The 12,921-nt window shown below is 34.3% G+C and overlaps 1 protein-coding gene across 10 annotated transcripts in view; it reads left to right on the top strand.

The window, feature by feature from the left end:
* Positions 1 to 12,921, top strand: part of ANKS1B (ankyrin repeat and sterile alpha motif domain containing 1B) — a 1,201,009-nt gene that overhangs the window by 553,215 nt on the left and 634,873 nt on the right. For all 10 annotated transcript variants that reach the window (XM_079141356.1, XM_079141354.1, XM_079141351.1 and 7 more), the window contains one exon: positions 7,510 to 7,646. In XM_079141356.1, coding sequence (XP_078997482.1) covers positions 7,510 to 7,646 — 137 coding nt within the window. The remainder of the gene's footprint in view (positions 1 to 7,509; positions 7,647 to 12,921) is intronic.

Below are 12,921 nucleotides of genomic sequence, written 5' to 3'. Positions count from 1 at the left end.
GCATTTTTGGTAGTATGTCCATTTTGACAATATTAATTCTGCCTATCCAAGAACATGGGAGATCTTTCCATCTTCTAAGGTGTTCTTTAATTTCTTTCTTTAGTGTTGTATAGTTCTCATTGTAGAGGTCTTTCACCTCTTTTGTGAGATTGATTCCCAAGTATTTTATTTTTTTCGAGGCTATTGTGAATGGGGTAGTTTTCCTAATTTCTCTTTCTGAATTTTCATCACTTATGTATAAAAATGCGTTGGATTTATGGGCATTGATCTTGTAACCTGCTACTTTACTGAATTCACATATGAGTTCTAAGAGTTTTCTGGTGGAATTTCCAGGTTCCTCTAAATATATGATCATGTCATCAGCGAACAGGGATAGTTTGAGTTCTTCTTTTCCAATTCGTATCCCTTTAATTTCTTTCGTTTGTCTAATTGCTCTGGCTACAGTTTCAAGGATGATGTTGAATAGAAGTGGTGAAAGAGGGCATCCCTGCCTTGTTCCAGTTTTTAGGAGGAATGCTTTCAGTTTTTCACCATTTAGAATGATATTATCCATGGGCTTAGCATAGATGGCCTTTACAATGTTAAGGAATGTTCCCACTATCCCAATTTTTTCTAGTGTTTTGAGCATGAAGGGGTGCTGTGTTTTATCGAATGCTTTTTCTGCATCTATTAAATAATCATGTGATTCTCAACTTTTAGTCTGTTGATATGGTGAATGACATTTATTGATTTCCGGATATTGAATCAACCTTGCATCCCTGGGATAAAACCCACTTGATCGTGGTGCACTATCTTTTTAATATATTTTTGTATGTGATTTGCTAAAATTTTGTTGAGAATTTTTGCATCGATGTTCATTAAGGATATTTGTCTGAAATTTTCTTTCCTTGATGTGTCTCTGTCTGGTTTAGGTATCGGGGTGATATTGGCTTCATAGAATGAGTTTGGGAGGGTTCCCTCTTCTTCTATTTCATGGAATACTTTGAGGAGTATTGGAATGAGCTCTTATTTAAAGGTTTTTTAGAACTTGGCTGAGAACCCATCTGGTCCCGGACTTTTCTTTGTTGGTAGGCTTTTGATGACTTCTTCTATTTCATTGCTTGAAATTGATTTATTTAAGTTGTGTATGTCCTCCTCATTCAGTTTAGGTAATTCATATGTCTCTAGAGACTTGTTGATGTCTTCGAGGTTTTCTGTTTTGTCGGAATATAGATTTTCAAAATAGCTTCTAATTATGTTTTGTATTTCACTCGTGTCTGTTGTGATATTTCCTTGTTCATTCCAAATTTTAGTAATTTGAGTTTTCTCCCTCTTTCTCTTTGTTAGTGTGGCTAAGGGTTTATCAATTTTGTTTATTTTTTCAAAGAACCAACTCTTTATTTTGTCAATTTTTTGAATTGTTTCTTTTGTTTCAATTTCATTGATTTCAGCTCTGATTTTAACTATTTCCTGTCTTCTCCTACTTTTGGTGCTGGTCTGTTCTTTTCTAGGGGTTTGAGCTGCAGTGTTAAGACATTTATTTGTTGATTTTTACTTCTTTTGTTGAATGCACCCCATGAAATAAATCTTCCTCAAAGTACTGCTTTCATAGTGTCCCAGAGATTTTGATATGATGTGTCTTTGTTCTCATTTACTTCTAAGAATTTTTTTATTTCCCTCCTGATGTCTTCTGTTATCCATTCATCATATAATAGCATATTGTTTAATCTCCAGGTATTGGAGAAGTTTGTTTTTTATTCTGCCATTTATTTCTAATTTTAATCCATTATGATCTGATAGAATACAAGGTAGTATCTCTATCTTCTTGTATTTGCTAACAGTAGATTTGTGGCATAAAATATGGTCTACTTTAGAGAAGGATCCATGTGCTGCTGAGAAGAAAGTGTAGTCGTTCTTTGTTGAATGGTATATTCTATACATGTCCGTTAAGTCTAAATGTTGAATTGTTATTGAGATCTATGGTTTCTTTATTCAATTTTTGTTTGGAAGATCTATCCAGTGGTGAGAGAGGTGTGTTAAAATCGCCTAGTATTATTGTGTTGTCGTCTATTTGATTTCTGGAATTGAGAAGGATTGGTTTGACGTACATGGATGAGCCAATGTTTGGGGAATAGATATTTAAGATTGTTATGTCTTGCTGATTTATGCTTCCCTTAAACAGTATGTAATGTCCTTCTTTATCCCTTCTGACTAGTTTTGGCTTGAAGTCCAAATTATCTGAAATGAGGATGGATACTCCAGCTTTTTTGCTGTGTCCATGTGCATGGTATGTTTTTCCCCATCCTTTCACCTTTAGTCTATGGGTATCTCTTTCTATGAGATGAGTCTCTTTCAGGCAGCATATTGTTGGATTTTTCTTTTTAATCCAATCTGCCAGTCTATGTCTTTTGATTGATGAGTTCAGGCCATTAATGTTCAGGGTTATTATTGAGATATGATTTGTATTCCCAGTCATTTGACTCATTTTTGTTTTTTGACATGATTTGGTTTCTCCTTTATTTGGCTATTCCTTTAGGAGAGTTCCTCCCGTTGCTGGATTGCATCATTGTTTTTCATCTCTTCCTCATGGAATATTTTGCTGAGAATGTTCTGTAATGCCGGCTTTCTTTTTGTAAATTCTTTTAGATTTCGTTTATCATGGAAGGATTTTATTTCATCGACAAATCTGAAAGTAAGTTTTGCTGGGTATAAGATTCTTGGCATCCATATTCTTTCAGGGCTTGAAAAATGTTGTTCCAGGCCCTTCTAGCTTTTAGGGTCTGGATTTAAAAATCTGCTGATATTCTTATTGGTTTTCCCCTGAATGTAATTTGATTCTTTTCTCTCACGGCCTTTAAAATTCTGTCTTTATTTTGTATGTTAGGTATTTTCATAATAATGTGCCTTGGTGTGGGTCTGTTGTAATTTTGTATATTTGGAGTCTATAAGCCTCTTGTACCTGGTTTTTCATTTCATTCTTCAGATTTGGGAAATTTTCTGATATTATTTCATTGAATAGATTGTTCATTCCTTTGGTTTGTTTCTGTAAGCCTTCCTCAATCCCAATAATTCTTAAATTTGGCCTTTTCATGATATCCCATAGTTCTTGTAGATTCTGTTCATGATTTCTTAGCATCTTCTCTGTTTGTTCAACTTTGTTTTCAAGATTAAATATTTTGTCTTCAATGTCTGAGGTTCTGTCTTCCAGGTGTTCTATCCTATTGGCTATGCTTTCTGTGGAGTTTTTAACTTGGTTTATTTTTTCCTTCATTTCATGGATTTCCATTTGTTGTTTTTTTCAGTATCTCTGTCTCTTTATTGAAATGATCTTTTGCTTACCGTATTTGCTCTTTTTACTGTTGATTGGTACGATCATTTAATGCCTGTATTTGCTCTTTCATCTCCTCATTTGTTTCCCTGATTGTTTTAATTATGTACATTCTGAACTCCCTTTCTGACATTTCTTCTGCTCTGCCGTCATTGGATTTTATTGGTGTAACATTTAGATTTGTTTGGGACATTTTCTTCCCTTGTTTTCTCATATTGGTCAGATATTAGTGGGACTCTGAGATATTGCAGATTTCCTCTTTGGCTTATAGTGTCCTTGTAGATTTCCAGTATATCACCTCCAAGCCTTCAGTAGCCTGAAGTGTTGGAGCAACTTGATAATGCAGTGCTTCTGAAGAAAGCTGCCCCTAACCTGCTACTGGCTCCAGGAATGGGGCCTGGCTCTCTGTGGAAAAACTCTTACTGGGTGGGTCTGCTCCGAGGAGCTGGCGGTAGATCGCGCCTGCTGCCAGAGGGGGCAGGGCTGCTTGGGGAAGTCTCTGGGTGCCCTGCCCTGGTCCCAGAAGCTGCCTGCGGGCCAGGGCCCACCGCTGTGTCTGGGGCTTGGAGCTGGCTCTGTGCAGAAAACCTCTCACTGGGTCGCCTGCTCCAAGAGGCTGGCTGTGGATCGAGTCTGCCACCGGAGGGAGCGGGGCTGCTTGGGGAAGACTCTAGCTGCTCTGCCCTGCTCCAAGAAGCTGCCTCAGTCCTGGCCTGACACCTGGGCTGAGCTTCACCCCGTGGGAGAGACTCACTCTGCGTCTCTATCTTAGTCTGAGTCTCTCAATGCCTCCTCTTCTTGAATCCTGGGTTCTGGAGCAACAGTAGATGCAGTCACCCTCTATTCTGCCATCTTGGATCCTCCTATGTTATCTTTTGATAAAAGTCTCTTCAGATCCTTTTCCCACTTTTTAATTAGGTTGTTTTCTTATTATTTTCTTATTATTGAGTCGTTTGAATACTTTATGTATTTTGGACAATAACCCATCACATGTGTGCTTTGCAAATATTTTCTTCCATTCCATAGGTTGTCTTTTCACTCAATTGTTTCCTCTGTTGTGTAGGGCTTTTTAGTCCCATATGCCTATTTTTTATATTATTTCCTGTGTTTTGGGGCTCATTCCCAAAATAATCTGTACCAAAACCATTGTCATAGACCTTTTCTCCTGTATTTTATACTATTAGTTTTACCATTTTCTGTCTCATGTTTTTGTCTTTAATATATTGTGAGTTGATTTTTTTTTAAATGTAGTATGAGATGTGGGTCTTATTTCATTCTTCTGTCTGTGGATAGTTCATTGTCTCAACACCATTTATTGAAGGATGTCATCTCTCCATTGTGTGTTCTTGGTACCTTCGTCAATAATCAGTTGACCATAAAATATGTGGATTTTTGGTGGGTATCTTTTGATACATTTGTATATGTATCTGTTTTGATGCCAATACCTTGCTGTTTGATTATTGTAGCTTTGTAGTACTTGTCAAAGTCAGCTGGTATGATACCTCTAGCTTTGCTAATCTTTGCTGATCCTTTTTTTTCTGTTCAAGCTTTCTTTGGTTATTCAGGATCCATCAAGATAGTCTTAATCTACTTTCAACACATGTTCAAAATCTAATCACTTATTACAAACTCAGATGCTAACACTCTGACCACTAACTTGGGCCACTATTCTTAACTTATCTTCCTGCTTCTAGTTATTATGTTAGATAGTATACATAATCATACCCTAAACATGTTCTTGTAGTTTCTATTATTCCTTTCTAATCATGTCCTTGTTCTGCTTTGTAAGTTTCTGTGGAGTTGTTCAACTCTATATTGATGTAGAACCTGCTCCTAGCTTGACTGGCAATAGTCTTCCATCTCTGCTTCCCTGCCTCCAATCCCTTTCACGTGCTAACCAGCAGAGGGGCAACATGGCATCAATCTGAAACTTGAATCCTCTTCTGTCATTTATGGGCAACATAACTTTGTGTTGAGCTTCTGTGTAAAATAAGGATGGTAATAGAGTCTGTTTCTAGGATGATATGAGGATTAAATGAGAAACAGTAAACTGAAGGTTTTAACAGGCTGCCTCCATGTAATAAATGCTCAACTCCCTGCTCAAACTATCTTCAATATTTCTCATTGCCTACATAATTAACTACAAATTTATTACTTTTACTCATCCAAATGTGCCTCTGATTTCTTCCTGATGCATAATAACAGCTTGGACTGTTCTTTCCACCTTTGTGCCCTTATGTCTTATGTTTTGTCCCAGATTTCTTACATAAACCTTCACAGTCATCTTCCCCACTAGCAATAGTCAGATTACTCCCACTACCTCTGTTTTTTATCCTTTCATTTGTTATCAATTCTCAAGTTTGTTGCTTCATAATTTGTTCACATGTTTGATGCCACATCTGATTATATGTTTCTCAAGGATAGGAATTCTTTTTTTAAAAAACTTTAATACACATTATTTTTAAACCAGTTTAGGTTCAAAGTGAAATTTAGCATAAGAACAGATTACCCAAATACCTGGCACATCCTCCCCAATATCAATGTACCTAACCAGTGTGGTACATTTGTTACAACTGATGAAACTTACCTTGACATTTCATTATTACCCAAAGCCCATAGTTTTACATTAGTGTTCACTCTTGGTGTAGAAAATTCTATAGTATCATACAAAATATTTCCACTTCCCTTAAAGTCTCCTGTGCTTTTTCCATTCATCCTTCTCTCCTTCCAGGCCCTGGTAAGAGATTCTTTTAGTTATCTTTGTAACATAATACCTGACATAAAGTTCCACTCTAATAAGTGTTTTTAGATGTATGGTTGAGAATGAAAGAAGGAAGAGAGAAACTGGAGAGAATCAGAGCATCTTGTCATTGTATTGCTAACTGATGTTTTCTCTATTTTATTTGCCCATACTTTCCATCCTATTCCGAAGACTACCCACCTATTCCAAGAAAACGATTCAAATCCCACATTGTCTCTTAAACTTTAGTCAAAAGTTGCCCTGTGGACATATAAAAGATCCATTTAATTCAGTGTGTCATGTTTGCATTTTTCTTTTTTTGTTTCATGAGCCTATGTCTGGATTCCCCAGTGAGACTGAATTATGTTTTTATGTGGTGGATAGAGTTTTATGGGAATTCATCGCCTTGCTTTTTATGGATTACTGCTTTTCACTTGGGATTGTAGATAGTAGTCACAGAGCAGGGAAAACTGCTGGTTTATAAAGAATTTACAGTCTCAGTCTTTTTTTTTTTTTTACCTTAAATCAGCTGTATACAACAGAAAATTATTGGGAATCAATTAAAAACAAAGATGTAAACTTTTTGCATATTTGAGCTTGCAGCAGTTTTCATGAAAGGTTATAAAGGACTGCCGAAGTGATATATGTGCTAGCAGAAGATATTTATAGAACATTTTCATCCTTTTTCAAGTGTCTTAAACATTCTAAAACTGTATCTCTTGTGTTAGCTTGTTTTAATATAAATTTAAGAAGAAAATGTTACACATGTTGTGAATTTTCAAGTGATCTTTTTCTTTACTACCTTGCCCCACATCAACCCCATCAAATATCCAATATAAGGGAAGATTAATTTAGGTTTTGAAGTTTCATTCATTTAGTTTTGACCACATAAGAGGATGTGCTTTTCTTAGGGTGATAATTCTGTTTGTTTACATTATGAAGCCATTTTGTACAAATGTCAGTTTTTCATTCAGGCTTCATTTACTGGCCTCCTTTTCTATAGTTTGAGGGATTTCTGGGAAAGTTGTTTGATGAGGTCTGTATTTGGGTTTTATGAATCACAGAGAAAAGAAACTCCTACTTATTAAAGATCAATACTCATTGAAAGATTATGAGGAAAGCTTTGGCAAAATCATATTCCTTTTAAGTTAAGGTAAAGTCTTAGTCATTCATGTAGTAGTTGCAGTCTTAAGAACTATGATGTGTGATCTGACATTGTGAATTGAGTAATATTACTTATTCTTGAAACTATACTACAGGGGTGATGCTATTTTAAAAGGAAACAAAACATTCGAAAAGATTATCTTTTAGAATCTGCCAATGAGCATATTCCTCATTATGATCTTGTAAAATTGATACCAGATCTAAGATGAAATCTCAATTCATGTTTGCAAAAGTAATTTCAAGTCTTAAAAGGTAAACTGAATGATTAGTTTCATGATATTTCTATTTTTATTTTCAGATAATGTCTCTGAAGTAGCAATTACTGCTCCAGGAACTAGTAACCATAGAAACAGCTCAACAGGCCCAACACCTGACTGTTCACCTCCATCTCCTGACACTGCCCTCAAAAATATTGTAAAAGTTATTCGGCCCCAGGTAAGTGCCCTGAATGACATCATCTATGTTATAATGTATTTTTAAAAATCAATGCATGTATACTACTTATATTGTAATGTTCAGACTGTTATGATATATAATGGATTTTTAAATTAAAAGAAGGAACTCACAAAAAGATGTTTGCTTCCTTTTGAAGTTGGCAATAGACACTGAATTCTGTATTAGCTTTTGGAAAAATAAACCTTGTATATTACAAGCACTAAAAGTGAAGCTCAGAAAAATGAGTATTTCACATTTCCCTTTCATGACATTTTAATGATGCTCCAATTACTGAGCTGTTAGTGTGTTCTGATGTTTTCTTGCTTCTTTTGTCTTTATTGCTCTGGACATGATGCATTATTCATGCTTACTTCCCTGTCTTCCAACCCCAGTGTTTGGTAGGTAGGTAGGTAGGTAGGTAGGTAGGTAGGTAGGTAGGTAGATAGATATTTTAAGTTCTCTGTTCCTTATGGTTTCTTACTAATGTCACTTCTGTTTGATATTGTGCCTCTCATTGTTCCTTATTTTACTTCGGAGTTCACATTCCTTGCTAGTCTTTCTTTACCCTTTGTTCCTTTTTCTATTCTTGTTCCTTGTCTGTACAATTTTTTTCTCTTTCCCCTTCTCTTTCAGTTGGATTTCCCAGTAGGCGGTTTGCAGGCAAGCTTTAGAAATATCATTGGGACAAGCTGTTCTGTGATATTTCATTGAAAATAGCACTTATAAAGCTGTTTGCATTATATTTTTGCCAACAGATGGATCTAGAACATGGAATTGGTGATGTTCTCAACCTGGCTCATTCTGAATGGGCTTCATAAAATCCAAGAGAGGGGGACCAATCAGTGCCATTCACTATCTCCTGAGACATATAGTATGAATAAATTTCTTGAGCCAATTTGTAGGGCAAATGTGTCTTTTAATTCTGTTTAAAGCAGCAATGATTTGTTTAGTATCTTCGCTTCTTTTGTATAACATTTTGGATTATTTTTACTATAATTCTTATCTTCATCAGTGAAATGGCATTTAAATTTCATAAATCCACTATAGTATATAGCACTCTTTCATATAAATTATTTCATGTAACCTTCACCAACTTCAGGGGAACTTACATTCTAGTGTTATGGAGAAGGATATTGGTGCTCTAAAGGGGCTAAGTTGTCCATGGAGTTCCTTTGTTTTCCTTTTTTGTATAACAGCTGTCTCCTCCAGTCCTGCTCAAAGGTTTAAAAAAATCCTCATGAGGTCATTTACCTTGACACATGTTTATGAGTATGGAATTTACAAATTTAGGGTGGTCTAGGCTCAGATAACATTTTACAGTGCCCTAATAGGTGGAGGAGAAAAACATTTTCAAACATTCCCATTCTTTGTTCAGGGAAATTTGTTATCAGTCTGTTGATTCATGAACTAAACCTCACTAAACCCAAATTTAGATGCTACATGTCACATTTGCTGTCATTGGTTCTCTCATCATTTTATACTATTGTGCATTTATTACATTTTAAACATTTAAAAACTATGTGGGAAAAACATTATCCTGTATGTGTTAATCAAACTATTAAATATATTTACTTTTAGGCTAATGTAAGTTCAATAATGCCAATGTATTTGGTCATTCAGTGAATGAAAACCAAATCCTAAGAGACATTATTCCATGAATCTTTCTCTGTGTATTTTGTTTTTGTTCAGCTTAGCTTATTATTGTAAACTTTGAAAAAAAAAAACTTTTGAAAACAACTAGAGGCAATTTTAAAGCCATCTTGGTTATATCAGTTATTAAATATTTATGAAGGTAACTAACTTTACCTTTCTTTCCTAGTAGATGTAATAATGTTTGAGGAGGAAAACAAAGTTTAAAAAGTGGGAAAGTTAAGTAATTCAGGATAGTGGTCTTTAAAATCAGTGCCATGTGTAAGCATATATGTAATAGAATAATAATTTCTAACATGTGTAATTGGGAAGCAGTATAACTTCACTTGGGCTACTGTCCCCAAAGACTGGTGCATTGCTCGTTTTCCCCTATGACTCCTGACCTCCTGGAGCATCTCATTCATTGTAGAGAGAAAGGAGGAGAAAATTCACATGGAAGTAGTTATGAATGAGTATTGAGATAGGGCATATGATTTTAGGAAAGGGCTTAGAGGTCAGAGGGTGTAGAAAGAAGATAGATGTATGGTTGGAACAAAAGACTCTTGATGACAAATCATAGGTGTGTCAGGGATGAAATGTTTACAGCTACTCTAAATAAAAGATAATTATTGGTTTACCTCATACAAGAGCCTATATTCAGGTTCCTAGTCTAATCCTCTAAAGTGTTTTCGAATCCTGGATTTCTGTCTAGAAATTCAAGATAGGTGAAGTTAGAGTCCTCTTGGGTATTCAAGCATTTTAAAAATTTTTACTAATTGGAAATTAATAACATGGTTGAAATGATGATTTCACTTTTGAAACTGGTTTTGAACCTTGAAAGTAAAAGTATAAATGCACACCTTCGAATTTACATTTTCTTACCAGGGAGTTAGTTGATGTGTTCAGACTTTTATTGTGGGAGGAATGATATTGAAGAGATGATATGAAGACCAGACTTTCATCTTTTTCACTGAAAATAGACACTCATTAGGTAGAGCAAGTTGGGATACTTCCTCTTTGCTTCATGCGTGCCTTTACTTAGTTGCTTCCTTAATTTTACCTCTAAATGGAAAGAATTATAACCAAAGAATTCTTGTTTTTAGTATGAGATGGGACTGATTATACATTGCAAGTGTTTCTGATTAGTGTGTTAATTGTTCAGAAGCTATAGACTTTCAAGTGCTTTGTTGAGTTTGTTTTTATTCAGCCTATCTATTAACTCACTAAGTCACAGCTGTTAGTTTTGCAGCCCATGTTTGATCTTTTCACCTTTGTTTAGTTGGCCTCTTTTGTATCTTAAAATCCTCCAGATTGTGAAACATTCTATTTTTAATTAATAGGGACTGAAATATTTATATGCTGCCGGTTTCTCTTTGTTTTTCTCAAGAATGTTAACTCATAAGGCTGAGTTTCTCTTTTTAGAAGAGCCCACAAAACTGGGTTCATTTACTTATACTTAAAAATAAAATTATTTTACTCTTGAAAAAAAATACTTGAAAATCCTTGAAATATTACCTTTGAAAAAGGTATTGAAAGTCTGCTGACATACCAATTCTCTTCTTTCTATTAAATAATTATGTTACTTGAGTTGCCTTTTTGCTTTTAAACTGAGATATAAAATTGCATTTATTGTGCATAATAGAATGTTTTTTATACATTGTGTATATGTGTGAGACAGTCTATCTACTTAATTAAAAAATTCATTGCCTCTCAGAGTTGTCAATTTGTGGAAACAAGACTTTAATATGAACTCCCTTAGCATATTTCAAGTGCACAATATATTATCATTAATATAGTCACATGTTGTACAGAAGATCTCTTCAACTTATTCCTCCTATACATATCCTTTGGCCAATAACTTTTCAACCCCCTCTTCCTCCTATCCACTTCAACTTTGGTAACCACTACTAATCAACTATGAGATCAACTTTTTTAGATTCCATGTGAGTGAAATTATGTAGTATTTTTCATTCTTTGCCTGTCTTAACATCACTAATCATCAGGGAAATGCAGATCAAAACCACAATGAGATATATTATCTCAATCTTTAAAATGGTTATTATTGGAAAATTGGCAAGGTATGAGAAAAGTGAACTCATACTCAGTGAGTAGGAAAGTAAATTAGTACAGTCATTATGGAAATATATATGGAGGATTCTCAAACACTAAAAATAAAACTACCATATGACAAAACTACCATAAGATCTAGAAGTCATACTACTTGGTGTATATACAAAGGAAAGGAACTCAGTATTTCAAAGAGATTGTTATATTTCATTTTCATTGTAGTACAATTCACAATCACCAACATATAGAATCACCTTAAGTGTCCATCAGTGGATAAATGGGTAAAAAAAAAAATGTGGCATATTTACACATGGAATAAAATTTCACCTTAAAAATGAGATATAAAATTTAAAAAAATCTTGTCATTCGTTTCAACATCGATACTTGGAAGTTAGTAAGTGAAATAAACCATGCTTTTATTTAAAAAAGAATGTTTCTTGGTGAAGTATTTTCTCCCAATTGAATAATAAAATATACAGATCATAAGTATACAGTTTTGTACTTTGACAATTGTTATCTGAAGGTATAACCCTACTCCAAGCAAGATAGTGTTACCATCTCTCCAGGGAGTTTTCTAATTCCCTTTCCAATAAATTGTCCTCATTTCTGCCTCAGAGGCAAGTATTTCTGATTTTTATTACTGTAGGTAAGGATTGCCTATTGTTTGACTTTATGTAAGTGGATTCCCACAAAGTGTGTTTATGTGTACGTGCATGAGTGTGTAGTAATGTTTAGTTTTGTTCATTCAAAATATTGTTGAAATTTATCCATGTTATTCCTTTTTTCGCCAAGTTGTATCCTATTGGATCAATATACACAATTGGCTTATTCATTCTACTGATTGATGCTTGTCTTGTTTTCTGTTATTTATCATTGTGCATGAAAACACATATGCAAATTTTTATATAGATACATGCTTTCATGTAGATCCCTAAGAATGGAGTGGCTAGGTCAGGGTAGATAACTTTATAAAGAACTTCCCAACAGTTTTTCAAAGTAGTCATTTCATTTTATAATCATGAATAGAAAGAGTGAAAATAACTGAGTGAGAATCTTAGTTTCTCTACATTCAGGCTCTAATTATTTTTAAATTTTAGCAATTCACATAAATGTGAAAAGTACTGATACTGAACATCTTTTCTTGTGGTTATGACCCATTCTTATATCTTTTTATGAGAAGTACCTATTCTTCTCTTTCTTCATGGTGCTCTTCAACTTTCCAATCAATGATTTATGGTAATTCTTTATAAATTTTCTGATAATTCCAAAAGATACAGATCCTTTGTCATTTATAAACACTGCCTGTGTTTTCCTCAGTCTGTGATGTACCACTTTCTTACATGTCTTTTGATGGGAAGAATGTTTTAATTTTGATGAGATCCAATTTATCATTTTTTTCTGTTATGGTTAGTGGTTTGTTTTTTTTTTTTTTTTTTTTTTTTTTTTTTTTTTTTTTTGTCTTGTCTAGGTTGTGAATATATATACCCGTAATATTTTCTAGAAGCTTTCTGGTATGGCTTTTATGTTTAGGTTTATGATCCATTGCAAATTATTTTGTATATGGTATGAGGTAGGAGTC

The sequence above is a fragment of the Sciurus vulgaris genome (genome assembly GCF_902686455.1).
Source record: "Sciurus vulgaris genome assembly, chromosome: 5".
NCBI classification, from domain to species: Eukaryota; Metazoa; Chordata; class Mammalia; order Rodentia; family Sciuridae; genus Sciurus; species Sciurus vulgaris.
The sequence above is the reverse complement of the archived record's forward strand: the minus strand, read 5'-3'. Positions and strand labels throughout refer to the sequence as shown.